Here is a 24,050-nt window from a genome sequence, read left to right as displayed (position 1 = left end):
TGCTGCTTACCTATCAGATCAGTCACATGTTGTTCACTAATGTTTTGTGATTTTTCTTCCAGATTTGACTTGAAAATGGCTAATACTCTTTGGTGTGGAAATAGAATGCAAATAAAATTTTGAAATAGAAGATTAAAAAAAATAAAATAGTATCACTATAGTCAACTCTTTGGTGAGATTTAATTTGGCTGCAGATTAAGTGCAGTACACTAGGCACCACAGTACCACTCTGAGTTTCCATGTAAGTGCATATGCACTCATGTATCTGTCCATATGTATAGTTAGAGTGAATAACTTAGTTAACATGGATAACATAGAATCAACTTTATCTTCTCTTCCAGAGTCATATCAAGGTCCAGTGACAAAAATTCTAGAACAAAACTTACTTATTCATGTGCCTTCTCCAGAATTATTTCAATGTTGAAGAATAAGCTTAAACTATCTCAAGACTCCACTATGTTTTATTCCTTCTTTATTTGTCTAAGTTAAGAGCTGAGCCTGTTCAGAGCACAAGGTTAGACTAGAGATCTCCTGAAGTCCCTTTGAGCCTTTAATCCTACAGTTCCAAAAGGAATGGTACTTATATCACCTACTGATACACACCTCTGCTACAAATTCTAGAAACTTCAGTCTCCACAAGTGAAGGATTAATCACTTCAATGAAAAAGACAACCTCTTCTCACCAACACTTCTTCAAGCTAGGATCACGAGATTGAATGCAGATTTGAAACTTGATTTCCTTTTTCAATTCTGCTTTGCTTAAGTCTTGGAACACCATGGTAAAATAAGATTCGTTAGCCAGCTTGTATTAATAGCCATAAGCAGGTCTCATGCTAAAAATTGTATTGTCTATCACAGCTCTGCTCATTTCAAACCTAGCATAGTTTGGTCCTGACAAAAAAAAAAAAAAAAAAAAGACAATCAGAACAAGTAACATTTCAGCTAATAGTTCCTGCTAACAATGCCATGTGTAACTTTCTTCATTTAATTTAAATACGCAAAACACCAGCACTGTGTGTCACCTACAGAAACATTTAGACTTGTGATCTTTCCTGCAATGTGCAGCACAACTAGTTATTCCATAGCCCCCACAGTTCTTATGCTGCAGCTCAAACTATAACATGTTCTGGTTCTTTGATGAGATACCTCTTTGAAAAACTGCACCAGGAAAACAGTTTCACAGTGTACTGAGAGAATGATCATTCCCATGCTGAGCCTTTCTTTCAAGTCCTGCTGCAGCACTACTGCCTATCAGCCTTGTTTCACAGAGCAGAGACGGCATTTTCACTTTACTTGGGATGAAATAGCTCTGTTTTCAAGTTAGAACTAGGATTTCAGTTAAAGAATGCTCACAAAGATTTTCTGCATGATCTAGGCTTACCTCCTGGACAGTGCCTCACAGCCATTTTACACCGTCTGGACTCTGCGATGGTTGGGCATGGTATCGTGTCTTTCGCTGGCTTCTTCACAATTTGCCTTGTTCTTGTTTCCAGGCCCCACTTAAATCCACATGTTTTATTATTTCTGCTGCAAGTTCCCCATTCACTCCACTGACCAACTTCACAGCCTTCTGTGAAAGCAAAGGAAAACCCACTAGATATTCTCCTGGTTCTCTGCTTCTCTTTTTAAAGTTTTTTAATAAGCAAGGGCCTGTCTAATTACAATGTACCACTTAAAAGATTTACTACTTACTGGCAAAAACTTCAAAACAAAGCATCTCATGGAATCTGAGAGCATCTTTTCAGTCTATATCATCCCAAGCATAAAACAGTCACACTGTCTGTAAGGAAATCACGTCAGTCCAAAAACTCTCCCAAAATCATGAGATTGATTTAATTTTTTTTTTTTTTATAAATCCTACTTGTTTGTTACCTGGATGTGTAAATCTCAGGAGTTCACATTTCTAAGTCCTCATGAAACACCTTGACTTTCCCTGAAAGAAGGGGTCTGTCCTGATAGCTCCCACGCCTCACTGTAAAGCACCGAGTTATGAGACTCACAAAGTTGCCAGGGCCGGCTCAGAGTTATAAAGTTAATTTTCTACTAAAAAAAAACATTTTTAGTTTTTCAAATGTAAAACAGAAGAGTCTGAACTCAGTGCTACAGATTTTATAGAACCTGCAAAAAAAGTATTTACCATGTTTTGAAACAAGAGAGTCAAAACACAGAAGACCAAATTCAGTTTCTACTACTTGCTCTCCTCCAGTTTGTATCATCTTTCCCAATTATACTGCATGTAGATGTGGCCATCTATACATATTCCTGCTCACAGGACTTCTATGCTTTTGTGTGTGTGTGTGTTTGTTTGTTTTTTTAATTTCCACCCCCCCAGCAGAAAGTGTTGGTTATAGAATGAATGCACAGTGCAATATGTGTAATACAATGAGCAGCCTAGATGGGCTGCTATATCAAACTCTTTTGCTTCCCTGTTACTTGCAAATTAGAACAGAGGAGAACTGTAGAGAAACAAAAAGCGATTCTGAAACCCAGATATTGCTGAGCTTCACAAACAGGGCATATGTTCAAACTGCTATGCCCCTGGGTTCTGGACTCTGTGAAAGAAAAAATGAGCAGGCAGTTTATGGAGGCAAAAATTAAATGGACATTCATTGACTTAAAGTTCTAATGCAAAAATAGGCCTTCCTGAAATCTTACTAATTGAGTTACAGATCTACACATACGGTGACTTACACGACAGAACTTTCAGATGCTGAACAGAATTCCCTGTAATGCATTCTTCCAAAGTTTGGAAAACAAATATATATAATTACGGAGAAAGAGGTCCGGACAATCTTTTAGTGAATATTTCTTGTTAGGAATCATAGAATCATTAAGGTTGAAAAGCCACTAAGATCCAACTTATGATCCAACTGATGTCCAACCATCACTAACACATTACTAGACCATGTTACTCAGTGCCACGTTTAGCCTTTTCTTAAACACCTCCAGGGTTGGTGACTCCACCACCTCCCTGGGCAGCCTGTCCCAATACTTCACCACTTTCTGAGAATAAATTTTTCCTAAATCCAGCCCAAGCCTCCTGTGGTGCTTCTTGAGGCCATTACCTCTTGTCCTATCTCTGCTACCCAGGAGGAGATGCCACCTCCCACCTCCCTACAACTTCCTTTCAGAAAACTGTAAAGGAATTACTAAGCATCAGCTTAAATACAGTGTCATCAGCATTTGAACCTGACCACCTAGCCAAAAAAATGGCACCAGCAGCACTACAGGGCTGGAAGACTCACCCACACACTCCATGAGCTCTTCCAAGGCAGCAAATCCAGGAGGGCAACCTCTGAAACAACGGCCTCTGTGTGAGTAGAAGCCAGCTTTGCATTTGGTGCAGAAGTCTCTGCTGAAGCAGGAGTCGCAGTTTTCTATTCGGCATCCTGAAACAAAAGCATCATAGGGAACAAAAATACCACGAAGTTAAGGGAAGATTCAAACTGAAAGGATTTATAAAGCAACAGAATATCAAAATCATAAGTGCTATATTGAAGAATAGTGCCATTCTGAAATCCACCCACTGTTTAGGAGAAAGCAGTTAACTGTGTTGTTTTTTTCCATTCATCTTTTTCATTCTGTTTTCTAATAAAAAATGCAGATAAAGATTCCAATTAAATGAGTTCTCTGCTGATTTGATCTCTTTTGGAGGAAAAATGTAAATTGTTTTCTGTTAAAGTAATACTAAGTAATATAAGGCAGATGAGTTAATTTGGAGAATTAGATATACACTACATGTATTGCAATTTATTTCTTATTTATCTCTGCAAGCAGGATATAAACTTTTTCCTGACATTTTTTTCTATAAATGACACATGAAAACATTTATTTAGCTTTCTTTGAATTCCATACCTACATATATGCATGTGCTACCAGACAAAAATAAATAAAAAAATACAATTGTTCTGGATGTAATTGCTCTCTTACCAATGAAGTCAATGCATAAAGAAATAGCCATTATTATATGACTGAAAGACACAGTTATAAAAAACAATGAAAATTACTACTGCCTTTAAAAATACTGAATTTCACTAATAATTTAGGAGGAATTTAGGAGGAATTTTAATTTAGGAGGAATTTTAGGAATTTCACTAATAATTTCACTAATAATTTATTATCCACAGTAGAGTATGGACTCAGAAGCAGACTATTCAGAAATTTCCTGTTTCATACTACAACAAGCAAACCAGTAATGAACTAGATATCAAGAACAATATGCACACCTGTAAAACAGAAATATTTCCATGGAAGGTTTGTCAAACATACATAGAAAAAATGCCTGGAAAAACTTTCAAAAGTAAAAGTCATTATATTTGAAACAATAAAGAACACATTCGAGCTTATCGCTTATCTACTCCTTAAATAAATTTTCCTAATTCATGTAAACTGCATTAACTATATCCTGCCTTCAGCTGAAGTTACAGCAGTAGGCATTTGTTACTCATTTAACGTAAAGATATACTAAACTTTTTGGTCAGTTACATTATTCACTTATTTTTCATTCTTTTCTAAAGCAAAAAAAAAAAAAAATTAAAATTAAAAAAACATGGGGTCTCCTGAAATAGCCATTGGTATTTCACCCCTGCCCTGCAAATTTAGCCAATCCTTATGAAACAGATTTTAATGTTTATTCTTGTACTTCAGAAGCCCATAATAAGGTATGCCACAACAGTCAAACTGGGTGGTGGGGAGAAATTATTCTATATAGAAACGAGAAAATCATGTCACTTTCCAGATCAGATTTCTTGCGACAAGAAATTAGGCAGACTGCAAAGAGGGGATTAAAAAAAAAAACAACGATGAAAAAGAAAGATTTCAAATGCTGGCACATCTTTGGTGTAGAAGGGACTCACAAATCAAAATCTGAACTCTTCCACTGCCAAAGATACGCATTTCAGACTGTGTAGAGACAATCACAGAATCCATTTGCTAGCAAGTCCAGTGTACAGCATTTCTGAATGGGACTCCTAGATCTTCCGTGCACACCAGCAGCAAAATTTGCCTTCTTACCCACAGCCTTGCTTTAGGAAATTCCCAAGATTTACCATTTCCTTCTCCTGAGGTTTGCAACTGTCTCCAAAGAACAGAATATTGTTCATGCAATAAATACTTCAAAATCGTTTCCCTAGCTGAATGTTTCTGCTAGGCAAGATGATAAGGCAAGCTGCCCTGGAGATGTACTGCAATAGTTAATTGCAAATCTGGTTTGTTATATTCCACATGTACTGCAAATATTTTATTAATTCTGATGCTTGAATCAAACATCCACTGTGTTTAAATATTCAAGAAAAAAACAAAAAACATTTGCCTCTTGCACACCCACGCAAGGCAGTTTGAAAAGACATCAAGGTTTTTCCAAACCAGTTAGTCCAATGATGAGGTGCAGAACACCAACATAAAAAGAAAAATTAGCATCACGCAATCCTCCCTCACATCCAATTGACGCAAGTATATTTTTGAAATAGTGTTTTAACCACTGCTTTCAAATCACGTTGGAGAGTGATGTGTTTAAAGTCTATTCCATTTGAACTCCTTGAGATGGAAGAGGGATTAAACAAAGAACATTGCCTTCTGATAATATATAAACAATCTTTATCAGGTGAAATCCTGTCTCACTTTATACTGGGGATACCCTACATAAAATAACTTCTATCTAATAGTCCATGTGAATATCCTATATTTAAACATTAAACTATTGAATCAGCCTTCTACCAGTTTCTTGATCATATTTCAAATTCTCATCCTGTTTATATCTTTCACTTGACTTTCCATGCCAGTTTTCTTTTGTATTACAATAGAGTATGACAACTTTATTTTAGAGACATTACAGTAGGGGCTCTTAGGCTAAGGGCTACGTTTCAAATATGAAGTTCCTATTATTTAATCTGTATAAGATGCAGTTTTGGGAAAAAACAAAAAATCTGAACATTTCCAAAATTAAAGTATTAATTTAGTGACAACCATTCATGGAATGTGAGATTATTAGGTGGTACTTGCGAGGTTTCAAACCATTAAAGATGCTCATGCAGCTCTGAGCCTTGCAGGACAACTTCAATCAACTAAAGAGGTAAAGAAATAAAGAGGTAAAAGAAAAGCTAACTTTCTGCAAGTCTGTTTTCAACCATCAGCTACCACAGAAAGTTATAAAACTGAAACTATTTGAAATATATTAGCTTCATCTTATTATATGGTTTAATGCTTTGTAAGCAAATCAGCTTTATTCATGTTTTGAATCAATGTGATATAAATAAATTTTAACTGTTTCTGAGTTTAGTAAATCAACAGATGAATTTATAAAATTCTTTTACATCTATATATATATATATCAATATGTACAGAGAAAGAAAGCATATAGATTTTTGGTTGAAGATGTAAAGAATGCTGATTCTCTATTATTAATATGAGATACACTGGTATACAACTAAATACTGCTGCTTCTATTTATTTATCTATTTAATGTTGGCCCACAATGTCAGGGCAGATGTTGGTGGTATGGCAGTAGAGGCTGAACCTTCCCACCAGCACTCTATTACATAGTGCTGTCGTATGGCAGATGGCAGCACAGGGGCAGTCTGACAGAATGCCATCTGACATGGAAGTGCATATAAAACAGAGGTGTGGAATTGGAAAAAAATGTATCCATTGATATTCATCAGTGAATGCTGAAGCAAGTGTTGCTGAAGCAAGTGTATGGAGATCAAACACTGGATGTGAGCATAGTAAGGCAGTGGGTGGTGTGTTTCAGCACTAACAACAGCAACATGAAAGAAAAGCCACACTCCAGATGGCCATACATAGCTGTCATGACACAAAATGAAAAGATTCTTGGTCAGCTCATCTGCACAAATCAGTGGATAATAACCAGGACATTATGTAGGAGATGGATATTGGCCTCAGTGTGTTGGAAATTATGGTGGCAATGTTGGAATATTGCCAATTTTTTGCCAGGTAGGTCCTACAGATGCATACACAGGAACAGAAAGAACACTGTGTTCACCGCTGTCAGGATCTGTTAATCCAAAACAAGGCTGAAGGTAACAGTTCCCTGGATCCTATCAATACCAGTGACGAGATGTGATGTCACCACTATGAGCCAGAGTCAAAATAGCAGTCCATTCTGTGACAGCATATGAGTTAATCATTGAAGAAAAGTCAGATGAAGTGATGCGTGCTGCTTTTTGGGATAGAAAATTTGTGATTCTTCTAGATTTCCCTGGAACCTGGACAAAGCTCTGACCACCACATCATGACTTTGATTAAGCTGAAGGGTCAAACTTCCAGCATCAGGCCAGAGGGAAACATGACCTTACTCTTGCAAAGATAACACGAGGCATAGAGTATACTGCCAGTCTTGGCTGGATTGTCTTATCTCACCCACTGTATAGTCCAGATTTGGTTCCTTCTTACACACCTATCTCTTCAACTTCCTAGCTGTTGTAGTAGCTGTGGAAAAGTGGACCATCTCCGCAGAGGGGAGATTTTAATGAGTGTGACATGCAGGTTCTTGTTCATTGCTGGCAAAAAAAACAGCTAGTGCTAGTGACTATGTTGAAAAATTGTGTTTTGTACCTAAGGATGTGCTCTATTAAATTTTGTTCTTTTTAACTGTTGTAGCTTCCATGGAAATAAATACGAGGCATTACTTTAAAAGCACCCCTCCTAATTAAGAAAAATAGCATTTTAAAAAGTGCTTTTATCCTTTACACAAAACAATACAACTAAAAAATAAGGAAATATTGTTCACAGTTGATGAATTGAACTGTTTGAAAGCTATTGCTTTCAACCATTCAAATTTTGCATCTTTGCATCTTATGTCCAAGTGTGGCAAAGAAAAGTAGAATCTTCCTTACTTTTCTAAATCCTTTCAAATTCACTAGCTAATTTGGATTTCAAAAAGCACTCAGAGAGAAACAGAGAAATCTGTTGCTACGTCTGATTAGCACACTCCATTTCTAAACAGATGGCACTTTTTAAGTGTTACACCATATTCCCACCAGAGCTGTATGTAAATGCTACAAGATTCTGACCTCACTGAAATCCATGGCAAAGGTCCTAATTGCTGCTGCTGCAAGCATGATTTTAAACTATTAACCTTTTTATGCCATCAGATAGACCATAGCCCACTATAATTACCCTAATGGGCAAAAACAATATTAAAAGCCCTGAAGAAAACAATCTGTCATGAAAAATATACATTTGTAGAATGACAAGAACTGAATCAGTACTCCATCAGTCAGAAAAACTGAATTTCTACAAGTCCATTTTCAATCACAAACTGTCTCAGGAGTGGTTGTAAATACACAGCTCCATGACTTCACCTCTCAGGGGAAAGGGTGGAAAAGAAGCTTCACTTTGGTGAAGCTAAAATGGGCTGAAATTAAGCTGAAGCGCTCTGCTCAAGTATCTTCAGTGGTTAGATGAAACAAAGCTATACAAAGTTGTATTCCCTTCAATAGAACTCTGAAAGTTCGATTTACGATATAAAATATATACTGACTCTGATAAGGAGAAGAAAAGTCTGTTGATACTGTGCAACCTGTTAATTTAACCTGAGGGAAGAATAAGGACTTGGGTAAGTGACATTTCAGTACAGCACAAAGGTACATTACAGTATGTCAAAGTGTTTACGTGCTTGAGAACAGCTACAGAACATACTGAAGAAAGAAGCACCACCACCCTCCATGAACTAGTACTATCGCCCCCACTCACCCCCCAGCCAATGGCGAAATAACTATTATTTTATGTAATAGTTACAAAGTATTTTTCAGTCAAGATGAGAAACCAACCTGTTCTAGAAAAAAGGTATTTACCTAACCAGCAATATAATATTTGATTTAGGCTTTATCTCATTTATACTGATGTGAATAGTGATCTTGTATATCATTACAAAAATATCTAATTGAGGTGGATAAAGTTTCCAGTATTTATAGAGCACTACAAAATGGAACATTAAAGAATTCTGGAGGAAGGAAGCCTGGATTACCAGTCAGGATCAAATGAGAGATGCACTCTAATTGGATGAACTACTGTCATAAAAATGCTTTCCTGGCCTGTTTTGACTTCCTGACAGTCATGATAAGACAATTCTACTAATTCTTCTTTTAAAACAAGCATTAAACAACTGACACACACTGACTCATATTTTAATGAAAAAAAAACCAAAGTCTAAGAGTTCAAAATATAAATTAAATTTTGACCCAGGTATACAACAAACCCAGGTCTGTTATGATTTAAAAAATAAAAATAAAAAAGCACTAAATTCTGTACTACAGTTAAATAAAGTATGATGTTATTAAAACAACTACTATCCTTCCACAGTACATCTACCACTAGCTTTTAAGGTGTCAGAACAAGCTGAATTGTAAGGAAACATAATACCTTTGAAAATCAAACTGGAGCATAAAATGCTTCAACTCCTACTCTCAACTTCCTTCTGCAGACCTGGTGCCCCAGTCTTACCCCCAAGCTGCCATCCTGACTGGCTGTTGACACTCTGTGCAGCTCCATACCACTTCTTACACTGATTCCTCTGCAGAATTTCCTGGGCTAGGAGCCATTTCAAAAATACAGCTGGACTACACATTTCATAGAATCCTAGAATTATTAGAAGAATCCTTAAAGATCATCTAGTTCCAATCCCCTTGCCATGAGTTTCATAATTCACCTTGAAGACAGAAGATAAAGGCACCTGGGGAAAGACAGGGCTATTAAGAGCAGGAGATAAGGACAGAGGTAAAGAAAGCTCTGTTGTGAGCAGCTCTTTTACGGGATGGAGAATGAGCTGAGCAACCAATGAATTAGGGGAGATAAAGGCTGAATAGAAGGAATAAGGTTGTTTGTTTGTTGATTTTACAATAATAGTGAAGCACTGGAACAGGTTGCCCAGAGATGTGGTGTATGCCCATCCCTGGACACATTCAAGACCTGAGCAAACCATCTAGCTGTAGACATCCCTGTTCATTGCAGGGGAGATGGACTAATTAACCTTTAAGGGTCCCTTCCAACTCAAACAATTCTTCCCAGTGCAGTGACGGAGCAGTGGCACAGCTGCACAGAGAGGTGGTGGAGTCTCCTTCTCTGGAGACGTTCCAGACCCGCCTGGACGCCTACCTGTGCAACCTGGGCTAGGGAGCTGCTTTGGCAGGGGGTTGGACTCAGTGGTCTCTAGAGGTCCCTTCCAACCACTACAGTTCTGTGATTGAGATTCTATCTAAAAGAATAGAGACCAAAGCATCAATTGGCTTTAAGGAATTAGAGAAGGAAAATCCCAAGCAAAAGAGCTTTGGTCTACAAGGGCGCTAAGAAACTCCTAAATAGAAGAGACTTCAGTAGCTGAAGGATTTATGATTAAAACTAGAAATTATTTTCAAGTTGCAACTTTGGCAGTGGATCAATATGAGTTCTGGAGAACAAAAAAATTCAGCCACTTGCCAGTAATCATTACTGAAGTTTACTCCGGGTCTATCATTTCACAAAGATCAGTGCTCGGAATATAAAATGCTGCTTATAAAATACCATAATGAGGATTATTATTATTATTTTAATAAATTCACTTAATATATTTCTATTACATTCTAATCTTGATTTATTATTAGTTGGGATCCTTTAAACAAATGCCAAACCACAGTGGTTTCAATTAGTACTTCATGAATATACAACTGCTATATTAAATCTAAATTGACTACAGTTTTAAGAAATCTTTAATTCAAAGCACTATTAAGATTTTTTTGTTGCTGGACTGGTGAAAGGATGCTCTTCCATCAAAATATTTATTATTAAAAAATAAAAAAAGAGATGCCTGATGCTTGTACCATAATAATAACAAATATTGAATAAATAGCCTCAGAGTTTTCTGTGTTCTGCTGTACTACCTAAGCAATAGTCAAGCCATATTAATGATGCCTTGCTATTTTGTAACAAAGCCTTAAAAAAAAATTATTAGCTTTCTTTAGACAGTGAATTAACTGCATGTGTTTCATAAATAAGGTATTAACAAGTCAGTTATTAAAAGCTTCTCTTTATCTTGCTTTCACTGAAGGCACATGGAACAGCTAATGACAATTTTAGAAACGCTTGGTCCTCCCACAAGGAAAGAAGGTGAACATAAACAAATGAAGTAGCCAACTCAAGCTGAAGGGAACTGTGATTTCTAAAATGTTACCGTGTCTTCCCACAAAAAGCTTACCACGGACACTGACCAAGTTGAAGGGTTCAAGATAGGCTAGAGAGATTAATTAAGCCAAAGTTGAAACAACCACTGAGGTAACAGAGTTCATTCTATTCTTTTATTCAGATTTATTGTTTTGTTCTTCTTGGAACAGTTCACCTCAAAGTTAATAATTAAAAATTTCTTGGAAAATTAATAAAGTGTAGCACTCCTCTTGGGCACTCTTCTAGAGATAAGACCCAACAGTTTTCAATTTTATGTTTAAATGTTTTTACTTCAGTGTTCCAGATGAAAATATGCTCCAGCAGGAAGCACACTACATCAATTTCTAGGGAAAAGCTGTTTAAAAAGTACATGATTCACTGTTACTAGAAAAACAGTCTAGAACCATTCAGCAAATTCAAGAGACACATACTGCTTACATGTAGAAAAGAAAATTAGGCTTGAAATTCAAAATTTCCATAATTTTGGAGCTGTTGCACTTGGCTGCAGTATTTATTGTGTTACCTTTGGCACTAACTATGTTTGGCTTTTAAAATCATGTCAACATTTTCCATAAAAATGTTCTATAGCTTCTTGAACAAAAATGGGCAAGTGTTCCAGTAATAAAACGTTAAACAGCTTTTGTGCCTGTAAAGGCATTAATAGGGCAGAAATCATTTCAACCTAAGTAATTCAAGCCCTGTAACTCCCAGACAGATTTTAACAGAGCCAGAATTTTTATTATTTTTAGCTGAGATAATACTATCTGAGCAATAGTCTGTAACAAGCTGTAACTAAAAGTATCTAACATCAAGTAGGAAGAAACATATTCTATTTTTTAGGAATGTTTATTTTATCTCAGCTTGAATCCACAAAATGTCTGTGTCCACAATGCAACGTGTGTACCATGCAAGATCACCAAACCAAGAGCAAAAACACAGATATGCTTTATAAATACACCAGTTGGCGATCACACCAAAATAAAAATATACAGCTCAAAAATCACTGGAGGGGAACCAGCACTGGTCTGTAAAGGCAACTGTGTAATTATTCTCAGAGGGAGAGACTGTCAAAGGCATGAGGGTGAGTTAAATATCCAGCACTCAACACATGCCAATACAGATTGGACACAGCCTCACATTTGTGCTTTTCAAAACCAATCCTGTAATTCAGGGAAAAAGGCCACTTTCTGTAAGTGGTAAAAATGTAGAATAAGTCGTATTGAATTCACAGTCCACCTTCTGCAAACTTTGTGGGTTTTTTGGGATGGTTTGTTTGTTTGAAAGAGAGCAAAGAACAACTATCAGCACAGACTATGTTTCCCATCTCACAAGCAAAGTACTGCTAATATAAATACATTCATCTATTCCCCAAAACTGTAATGATACTCAAAGACATTTTCATGTTGCCAAGCTTCTAGAGCCCACTCTGAAAGGCTGAAAGTGGACAAGTTGCTGAATTCACAACTGCACTACGAAAATTAAGGCCAAGATCCTAAACTGTTTTACAGAAGGCATGTATGAACGCTATTCTGCTCTCATTGAATTTTTCATCAAAACCCAGCCACCTGGTATAGATTAGGCAGTGTTCAGCAGCATTACCTAGCACAAAGTGAAGAATACCACATCCACGGCACCCGTACCAGGAATGGGGAGAAACAGGCGAGATGTCATTAGATGGGCTGGAATGTGGCCAGAGCACTGCAGTTAATGCTCCTACTCCAGCCAAAAGTGCCACAGAATGACCTCATAGGCCTGTCAAGATTATGTGTGATCTGAAGGACAGCACCCACTTCCTCACAGCACAGTGCATCCCCGTGACACGCTGCAGGACCCACAGGAGAGTGCCCTACATTTAACAAATGTTCGATTAGTTTAGGAAGCAAAGAAAAGCCGTTTCTCACTTCAGGTTCTTCAGTTTAGTGACCTAATTCTGGTCAGACCATGACACATGAAAAAAATATGAATTAGGGGTGGTAGCAATGATTAACAATCCATATGGGTAATCGTCTACATATGAGCATATGGAAAATTCGATACAAATAGGCACAACTGCCAGATAGCGGTGAAATAACATGCAGATACAGCAGAGCACTCGTTGGCCTTAACAGCCACACTGCTAGGGACAAACATGCAAACAAGGAATCTTGTTGCACATTAGCAGGTTGTAAATTTCCAAATAAAATGCAGCACTAACAGTGAAAGGTTGTTTGTTTGTTCTTAACAGTACATCTGTTTTATTAAAATAGCAACAGTTACATATTAAAACATGCATGGCACAAGGTATCTGGTCACCTGAAAATTGTGTCGGAACAAAAAGCACGATGAGAAGCCCACACACATCTCAATGCATATACTGGGCCTGTACATACACGAAGCATTGTTAAAAATATGCTTAATCTTTTTTAATTTTCGTATAATGGGAATTATATTTTTAAAACAAAAAATATATGCTTAAATCATAATTCTTTCTTAACCTTTCCTTTAATTAAAATAAAAGTGGCAATAACTGCAACAGCTAGGTGAGCACAACAACTATTTAATTTGCTGAACATAACAAATCTTGGCGTGAGCTTGGACATTAGCAAATATGTTTTTATGATGAGCATGACTTCTATAAAAATATTATGTTCCACAACATATCGTCTTAAAAAGTGTGTGAATTATGGCTTCCCAATAAAAAGTGCATGTAAGCTTTCAAAAACATAAACAAAACAAAAAACCCACAAAACTCACTTGAACATCTGTTCATGTCTGGCGTTCGGAGTCCATAGTACCCTGATGGGCAGGAATGCAGGCATTCACCATACTGTCTCATTCCTTCTCTTCGTAGGAAGAAGAATAACTTATGCTGGCATCTGATGCACCCATTATCCTTTGAACAAGACAAACAGCCTTTGCAAATTGGATTTGATCCATAGCTAGCTGCAAAATAAGAAGATAAATTACACTTTAAGATCATTTTGCCTGGAGATCCTCTTTACAGTAAAGTATTCTCTACCACATGATTAAAAGTAGTTTTGAAAAGAAGGTTCCACAAGTGCACTCATTGTCAAGCATCTGCACTGGGAAGTGGATGAAAAGAAACAATCTCTTGTGTTTTTAATAAGTATGCACAGCAATTTAATGAACTTTCACACATTTTAAACAAAGGTATAAACAATTGGAGACCAAGATATATAAAAGTCACAAGTACAATAAACAAAATTTGTATGCTCAATTCTAGTTTGAAGCTGAGCATATAAGCACAAAACAGCAGCAAAATATAAGAATATTGGCACCCTAATCTATGCACCTGGAATGATATTTCCACAGAAATCCAGCATCAACACAAACGCAACTTCTGACTTGTGAACACAGCAACATTAAGTGCAGCAAACTATGGAATGGGTGCAACACCCGCTACATACACATCTGTCAGGTATAGTTACTGTAGTACCTTCTTGCAGTCACTTCTAGATCTTTGTAAAAATATAAACATCATTATTTCCAAAAAGAAAGTGAATCTGTAAGTTTATTTTCTTGAGGTTCTACCCAAAATGAGTTGAAAACTACATGCACCTCAAAAGAAAGGTGTTTATATCTAACCATGACTTTAGGTCACTAGCTGTTACATCTTCAATAAATATACTCTTTTTTTATGACTTAAGTGATTGTGCAACAAAATCTGCCTTTGTGAGCCTTCACTGTCCCCGCCTTTCTCTCAAGTCAGAGAACAGCCCCTGCCCCTTGCACAGTCAGCTCCTTCTCAGGCGCTGAGTCAGCACAGCAGGTTAGCAGAGGGATGAAGGCTCAAGATGTTCCTGAAACTAGAATAACTTAATAATAGGTCCTTCTCAGATAGTAAATTGGGCACAGAATTTCACAGAAGTGAAGTCTAACAAGTTCCAGTTTAAATCTAGTTTACTAGAAACAAAAGAGAAACATCACGCTTGAAAAGGGAAATGTCCTTGATGTATCAAGAGCTTTTGAGTAGAGGTCACTGACAGCAGCCGGCCAAAAGAGCAAAGACTATGATTAACTGTTATATTTTAAAGTATTTCAGAGTATCTATGCTCTAACATAGTACTCCAGTAATTTTTATCTTACAAGGATGAATAAAAGCTGTTGTTTAATGGCTGACTTCAACAGCCAAGCTGGGAAAAGAAGAAAGGAAAAAACCCACCACCCTCTGGAACCAGTAGCTGATAAGCTTTACTCTCACCTTTGCACATCTGTGCACCACATTCTCGTTCTGTGGTTGCTCAATCCCCCCCCCCAGCATGCCTCTCCCAGTTCAGTATGGCAGTGTTCAGCTCCTGCCCTGTGCAGAACGCTCCCAGTGGATGGCAGGCAGGACAAGGAGCCAAGCAAGCAGTGGGAAGCTGATCAGCCATTGGGACACATTGCAAGGGCTGGAGTTCTCTGAGATCAGGCTCACGTACTAAGATTCTCTTGATGGAAATAGCATGCTTATCCTATCTGGTATACATACTAAATCTCACACCCTTTGCAAAGGCACATCCTGCGAGACCAACTGCTTTAAATCCCTGAACCAGTACAACATCCTGTTGTACCCACTCTCTCCAGTACTCCTCCTATGGTTCATCTTGGGAATACCCTCATTCTTGGAAGACATATGAGAAAGAAACAGATGATGAGCTAGGCCCAAGTGCATCCCTCCTCTCACTTTTGCAGGGACTGCCTTTCCAGAACCAGATCAAATATAAGACAATGTACTCCAAAGCAATTGCTGCTTAACACATGGTAAGACCTCCAAGTCCCCTTTTAGTGTCCTTGAATATCACCCTCAGCAAATCTGTACCTCAAACTTGTTCAAGGCTCCTCACAGTATCCTGTGCTTTAAGAAAAGCATTAAATAGAACAAAAATAAGGTAACAAGATGCTTCAATTTATTCATCTCCACTCAGAGATCTTTCTGGGGCTTGAAGCAGTAGGGGTCAGGTTCTCATATCCAGCATGGTGTTTCTACCTCAAATAAGGATATTTTTTCCTCTCTGTCCCTCTGGGGTGGCTGCACAATATTGGTAGCAAACAAGGCAGCCTCAACTTCGCCCACCCACCTGGCCAACTGTTGCTCCAGCCCTGTGTTCTCTTCTGGAATGAACTAGCTCCTTCCGCAGCGTAACCCATGCATGCCTCCAGCAACAGTCTGCACTGGAGAATCCTCCAGGAAGACTGCAGGAAGACTGCCCAGCTTTTTACCACAGCCCTCACACCATTTTCTGCAGCCACGAGCAGGACCCACCCCTTACACTAGAGGTATGCTTTTCATGAGCAGTGCCCCTTACAGTCACACCATCCAACATCTACCAGTCTTCATAAAAAACACTATCCATGCATACTGTACAATCCTTACATTATTCCAGAGACTGAACAGTGAGAAGCTTGTGCATGATTATGACTTAGTGCAACCACTCAAGGTGAAGAAGGAACACAAGGCAACAGGAACGATAAAGCTAAAGGCTGCAATTCTCAATAGTGTGGCTGGAGGAGCATGGATGACACCAGAGCAGATAAGTTTATGTAGGTAGGTCATACCATCTTCCCTTAGAACTTCCTCAAATTCTGACATCTTGGCTACAGAATGTGTCTCTATCTGACTCCACTGTTCTGTGACTGTCCATGCGTTACTCTCTTTTTTCCCATTTCTGGTAAGTTCAGGTTTTTTTTGTTAACCTTTTGTTTGATGAGACAAATTTAATTGTGCTGACTTCCCTGGACTTCAGCCGTAGGTCTGTCCCAACATACTCTCATATGACTTGGAGCTAACAGCATAAAATGGTCCTCAGTTACCTTGTGTCAGCTTTACTTAGGAGATGAAGGGTAAATCCTTCACAGCTTCAGCTAACACAGAATATATATAAGAGTGATTCTGTAAGCAGTGTGTATATTTATCCCAAAATTACAACTTGTGGATAGGTTCCCCAAACTATCACACATCAACTGGCTTCTTTATCTTATGAACAACCTAAACAAATTTGCAATTTCTCTGCTATGTTTTTTCTTCTCAGAGCGCTGTTGTGAGGTAGAGCACTAAAACTTGTCAACTGCTCTGAAATACTCATAAGGGAGGTGTTACAGGTGAAGTACGTGTATTGCTACTTAAATGACTGATCATTAGACTCATTGATTTTGTATAACAGGGAGGTCATGATGGTCACATAATGATAAGTTTCCCTCTTGCTCTCTTAATTACTAAGTTGCAATAGAAGCCTGGAAAGCGTTGGGCATTTTTCTCTATCTTAATAGGCAAAAAATAAAGTCAGTAAAAAACTATGCAATAGTAAGGGAAAAGAATATACAGACAGAAAATTATTTGCATGCTATAGTACAGAGTAAACTTTGAGAGAATCTGGAAAATTCTGACTGTGCTGCTTAGGGCAACTGAATAGTTTGCAAGTATTTTGCATACAGTAAGTTATTGTGAAGTGTATGTCACAAAACTGCATTTCTTCTATATTGTCAATAGTCATATTCTTAGCAGAACTTCAGTGGAAGCATACGAACAACTTCTGCAACCTTTCTTTCAGTTCAACTTGTCCCAAAGCAGGAAAAATCACGATATGCTCCGCTGCTAAATTACTTGGATACTGAACACATACTTCAAATCAAGTATTCCAGCTCTGTTTTCAGCATCACATAAGCATGCCATCTTGAAGATATCAACATAACTTTAGCTCTTTGCCCTTGTACACGTAGGCTATAATCAAGTTCTACAAATCCCTCACTCCCTTGGAAAGCCTTATTTTCCATCTCACCTCTTAACACAACAAATACATCTTATGGTATATAGCTTTCTCAATTCTGAGATAATAGACGCATTCACTTCCTCCTTCAATGTTCAGCAGGAACATCTAAGCATTTCCTTTTTAATTTCTTCATAACATTTTTTCCCCTTCTGTATTAGACTGGAAGAAAAAAAACAAGCTTACAAAACATGCTCAGTCACATTCCACGTTACCAGTTGCGTCACACACAATGTAAAACATCACACTACTCTCTCAGTTCTCACATCCCTACTTCAACTCTGCCTGGAACACCCTCCTCGACTCTGTGTGCCAAGCAGGCAGGTTTTCTCCATCCAAATCCCTCATGAAAACTCACTCCTTCCACAAGGCCCACAAATGTTAACCAGTGTCAGAATGCTGCTGTCATCACATCATAAAACCAAAAATGCACACATGCTCTAAGTTAGCACCATCCTCTGGGTCTCAAAGCACATGATTGCCCTGGCTGTCGGTTAACATTGTAAGCTCCTTGCAGCAGGAGCAACATTTTGTACAGCCACACAGATATGCATCCAGGTGTGAACACTGCACATAAACACAACACACACACCTTTATACAGGCAGTGTATTTTCTATTCCTTTGACTTTCTGCTTCTACAGCTACATTCTAGGGCATCTCTGTATTTAAATAAAAAGTGTTTGCAGACTTGATTCCCTATGTTGTTGGCTTTTTTATTATTATTATTTTAAAACTGGGATTAAATATGCCAAGTTAAAAAGGTTACTTGAGAACACAGACTAATACCCAAACACTGAATGAACACTTCTGAACTCTAGGGGTGTTCAAAGTTTCATGGTTTGGATCCATATCAAGTAAAATCAAATGTCAGCTAATTACTTTAACTCTTGTCTGGATCAAAAGTATTAAAACCATTTCAGCAATATGACTTAAAGCGAACTGTTATGACTATTTGAAATCACAAGAGAACCAATAGTGCAAAATGAGTCTAGTCTGTTCCCCACAGTAAGACAAGTTGTTCTGTGAGCAGAAGAACTAGCAGCATTTAATTTCCTATGGATTTTAATGTCTTGCAGCCCCTACCACAATAACTGCTACCAATTTGTTTCTTTCTTGTATATTCACTTGCAAGTAGTTACAAGTCTCCCCAGAATCTTGTGTTCACTTCACACCAAGAACATGGTATTTTTATACAGCTGTAAAAATGGACAAATGGGTCCAAAATCAATTGGAAATAGAAGAGGCCCCAGCAAAGAAGCTGTAGAAAATGTCATTACTCTAACATAAATTCTTTAAAGGGTCAGAACACCATGTTCATTACAATAGTAACATTGCTTACTCCCCTTTCACTGTGTTATTGGACTTTCGAGTTCTCTGAATTCAGAAACTGCTATTATTGGTACACTAGTCAGCTTAATGACTGCAATTGCAGCTACACAAACTCTGGTAATTGGATTTCAGCTCAGATCTAGCAAGAATGTCTCTGAGACACTTATCACTGAAAACAAAACATGAGGTGCACAGATGGAACCTGGAGGAAAGAATCAACTAAAGACCACTGCAAGCTGCACTTATTGCAGAAAGAGTAGATCTCATAACCTGAAATTCAATTAATGATATAAAGTTATTCCATACGTCTCTCTCCAGTTCAAGAAAATAAACTACACTCCTGCTTGGCATATGATTTCAGGGTACCTAAGAACTGAACAATGAATACAGCCATATAGATGCATCAATATTACATAGCATACCAATGCACTAACTCTGTAAGACTGCAAAGTCATTATAGTTGAAAATCATCTAATGGGCTATGAAAAGGAGCTGGCCAAGAAAACTGCATATTTTTCATTAGAGCTATGTAAACACAAGTTTTGGATGAAAAACAAACAAACAAACAAAAAGACTAACTTGACTCTAGCTATTGTCTTAATTTAAAAGAATTAAGATATTCAAGGTCAAGGGGCATTTTTGAGATCAATTAGTCCAATGCCCTGTACAAAGAAGCCAGAGAACTTGTGCTTTACTAAAACATATCATTTAAGAAACCATTCAGTCTTGATTTTAAAATTGTCAGTGGTAAGGAAACCACCGCAACCTTTGTTAAGATATCGTAGGGGCTAATCATTCTCACTGCTGAAAACCTGCAATGGAATTTTGAACTTCAAATAGCAACCACTGGACCTTTTTATATCTTTGTCTGCCAGATTGTTAACAGTTTTTCAGTGTTTTTTCCCCAGTGCAGACACTCTGATCAGGTCAACTCTTAGCCTTCTCATGGATAAGATAAACAGAGCAAGATTCCAGAATGTCTCACCGCAAGGCAAAGTATCCAGTCCTTTGATCAATCCCTTACCATTTTATCAACAGACATAGGGACACCAAAAAAGAACACAGCAATGGAAAAGTGACTGTACCAGTGCCAAATACAGAAGTGATACAGCTTCTCTACCATTCCTAGATACTACTCACTTGAAACATTTATGTATTATGTAAGGGTGTTGGTTTTTTTTTTCCACAAAGACACTGCCTCTCAAGTACTATGCTGCTCTGTGTAGGAAGCGGCCATTTTGTTTCCCAATGCATTTTACAGTTATTCTGGAGATCACCCAGTGATCATTCTCTAGATACTGATCCTTAAACACCTGAAATCATTTTTTTCCAAACTGTCTACAACACTGAAAACTCCCATGTTCCCTAGAGTGACAATCTTCCTCTGAAGATAAACCGTGGGGCGACTCATTTCAATGACTTCAGTGTAAATCTCACTAAATTAATGCTCACAGAATCATAGGATGGTTTGAGCTGGAACGGACCTTAAAGATCATCTTGATCCAACCCTCCTGCTATAGGGCAGAGGCATCTCCTACTACAACCAAGCCCAATCCAGTCTGGCCTTGAACACTTCCAGGGATGGGATATCCACAGCTTCTCTGTCTCAAGTAGACAACTCCAGTTAGCCACAGCCTGCACCTGCACAGGGCCTATCTAAACCTCCTACAGTGAGAACAGCAAATAGTCAATTCATCCTCCTAGTCTGGCTTTTCAAATTGACATTCCTCAGCTAAAGCACCCCCTTTCACCTTTTTCCCTTATTCACCTGTATCTCTTCTATCTCATCTATGCATGAGGTGCAAGTGCTCCTTCTAGGACTCATACATAGGAAGACGGTGGTGTTTATTTTGAATGCTAAGTTGACTTGCCTTCCACTGAAAATAAACGACATTTGGAAGCAAGGACATACACTCAAACAGGGGCAGTTCTACTTCTAAAACAGAAGAAAGTTTTACTGCTTCCAGTGACTTAACTATACCTTGGACCAAATCACTGTTTTTATTATGAAAGCAGACACTGCAAAGATAAACCAATAAACACTTACTTGCTTTTCTCACAATGCCATGCTGGTGAAGGAGATCTCATCAGCGGGAGATCACAAGGCATTGTATTTCCACCTGTCAAGTGTTGAAAAAAATCTCTTGCTCACCAGACTCAGATCTTTCTGTTCAAAGTTCCCGTGCCCTAGTCATCTAGAAATGCACAGGCTGCCACAGCCTATATCTTAATTACAAAATTGCCCAGGAATGCATTTTCCCCATCTATATACCGTTATCTGAAACTAAATTCAAATTTCATCTAGCATACTGTTTCTGCAAGCCAACATCTGGTACACAAATTCTACTGGAACATAGTTGCAGGCTTTTAAATAAATTCATTTTTGGCCGAGCCTTTTAATATCTAGAATATTTCAACTAGTTGCTGTGAATAAGATTCATCTCTAGCATGCAGGTGAATAAACAGAGATTTAAGTTTTTCTTCTTTGATGGTGTGTTTACTTTGTCTTCTATTGTAAGTTATAACTTTTCCAAGCTCTGAAAGCTGCAGGGATCCAATGTAGAGGTTTTTGTTGGAATGCTACTCCAAATCCAGATCCACCCAAACCACTGAAGACAAAACATTATTGGAAGCATTAAAGCTAAAGAGGTGAAGATCCAGAACGCTCAGCTTAACACAGAAAGTACAGTGAGATATAAGATGACTTTATGTAGATGCACAACATTTCACTTTCCTATTTCATATTTCTACTGACCAATTCCTAAAAAGGAAGAAAAGATTGAGGAACAGAGAGGAAAAAAAATAGAGAGAAAGAGCTCAAGCCTTTCTTTTCCTGGAAGATCAAATTCAATCAATCAATGTTTATATGAGGTAGACGTCAAATCTGTACTCTGAAGCTGGATTAGGGGTATAGAAATTCCAGTAGAAATATAAAAAGTCAAAGCTTACATGGCTATTTTCACTGCTAGTTTAGGCACTACTAAACTAATGACCACATGCTTAACTATTGTATATTATCACATTTTTATTGTGCAACAGGAACTGGCACATAACGAAATGCCAAACAAATATTGACTGTGGATTGTAAATTTGTAACAGTGTAGAACATGCCTTATTTCTCAAGTTTAGACAGCAATGAACACAGTGGTGAGCATTTTATAAATAACAAATTTCTGAAATGTTTGACAGAATGCAAATGCAGCTTTTTGCCTGTCTATTTATTTATTGATATTATTAAACTGAAAAGTACAGAAATTCATGTCCGTTAAGAATAACAAAATCTAAGGTTTAGATAGTTGTGAGTAGTCTTGAAGTTTTCACAGCCTCAGCCATAACCTGTGTAGGAAGCTTTAAAATATGTGCAAGATTATATTCACAATCTTCTAAGTTTTGCAGATGGAATGCTGTATAGTTCCTCATACAGGGCAAAAGGCAGTTCCTACCAAAGCTTCTGTACGATTTTATTCAAACAGAATTGCCAACTGTCCAAGTCTGATAGAGGCACCCTGAGTTTTAGGTTAAGCATTCAGCTGAGGATGAAGTTAGAACTACATGAAGTGTAATCACACATACAGTAGGAGCCCGGACAAAAGACTTTACAAGGTCTCTTTAAGCCTGATGTATCCTGTGGTCCTATGACCCACATCTGAAGTCACAGATTTGACTTCTTGCTTGAAGGAGGAGATAACCTGAGCTATGACTTGCATAGTTCTGAGAGGGAAGGAATGGGTCATGGAGCACATGGGGACATGGAAGGTTTTCTGGATGTCCAGATCTATTCTACTTTACAGGACATTCCAGAGACAGACAACAAGTATCAAGGAGGGAAAAGGAAGCAAAGCAGTTTGGAAAATGTACTGAAACTACAAATAAGACAACCTAAAAGCTATCTTCACAGCTGAAAGTAACCTTCCACATACAAAGTGAACCATCTTAAGAGAAAAAATTGCAAAAGTTCACTGAAGGAAAAGGACTAGATGTAGCAATATTGTTCAGCTCAAAGCAGATGAAATTCAGAAAAGCACAAGACATCTCCCATTGGCCAAAAAGGTGTTTACCCAAAGATTTCCCCTTAGAGATACCTCTCTTTTGAAAAAGACAGAAAGGACATTATAGATGGACAGGCAGCAACTCATTGTCTACTGCAACAATGAGCCACCTGCCCTGTGGTGGTTTGGTTACCAGATCACAGGGTTCATTATCAACACACATAACACAACTTGAATGTGGATATAGACTTTATATTACTGAGACTAAGGAGAAAGATGTGTATGTTCAAATGCCAAGAATTATCCCTTAACATCACAGACACAGAAGCAACTCCGAGGTCTAGAAAGCTCTTACTCACAAAAACAGAGTTAGTACTGGTGGTCCTTCAGCTCTCTGAGGAGAACAGGACAAACTTTTCCTTAGCCATTAGATACCAAAAAGAAAAACTGCATCCTAGAAAATTTTGGCATTGGAAAAATCTGATATGAAATATGCTTGATTGAGAATTAAAAACAACAGTAATTTAGAGCATCTTTATTAAAGTTCAGAGACTTCTTTTCAGTTTGGTTTCTAAAAACACTGTTTCAGTGAGCTTGCTTTGGAGCAATTCAAAATTAAATTATGTACAGTTTATATATAGATTACGATAATAAACTGGTAACAGTTGATCAAAAATTAGCACACATCTGTGTGTTTTGGCCTGCCTGTGATTCTACTGCCCAAGTAATATATAGCATAAGCCAAAAATGTGACTACTGTAAACTTTTTAAGGGACAGATTTGTTAAGCTTATATTGCATATTAGCATAATTGTCAGAAAACAAAAATTAG

At 37.7% G+C, this 24,050-nt stretch overlaps 2 protein-coding genes across 3 annotated transcripts in view; both read right to left on the bottom strand.

Moving 5' to 3' along the window:
• Positions 1–24,050, bottom strand: part of EIF3E (eukaryotic translation initiation factor 3 subunit E) — a 152,293-nt gene that overhangs the window by 41,153 nt on the left and 87,090 nt on the right. The window lies entirely within an intron of this gene.
• RSPO2 (R-spondin 2) overlaps positions 1–24,050 on the bottom strand; it is a 99,066-nt gene that overhangs the window by 34,341 nt on the left and 40,675 nt on the right. The window contains exons 2-4 of one of the 2 annotated variants that reach the window (XM_065752971.1): positions 13,888–14,076; positions 3,246–3,389; positions 1,382–1,570 (exon numbers count right to left, since the gene is read on the bottom strand). In XM_065752971.1, the coding sequence (XP_065609043.1) occupies positions 1,382–1,570; positions 3,246–3,389; positions 13,888–14,076 (522 nt within the window). The remainder of the gene's footprint in view (positions 1–1,381; positions 1,571–3,245; positions 3,390–13,887; positions 14,077–24,050) is intronic. The other variant, XM_065752969.1, reaches the window with a different exon arrangement.

Source organism: Cyrtonyx montezumae, unplaced genomic scaffold, assembly GCF_038088225.1.
Source record: "Cyrtonyx montezumae isolate F1298 unplaced genomic scaffold, pur_monq_1.0 scaffold_8, whole genome shotgun sequence".
Taxonomy (NCBI): domain Eukaryota; kingdom Metazoa; phylum Chordata; class Aves; order Galliformes; family Odontophoridae; genus Cyrtonyx; species Cyrtonyx montezumae.
Note: the sequence above shows the minus strand (reverse complement) of the source record. Positions and strands in the feature narration are given on the sequence as shown.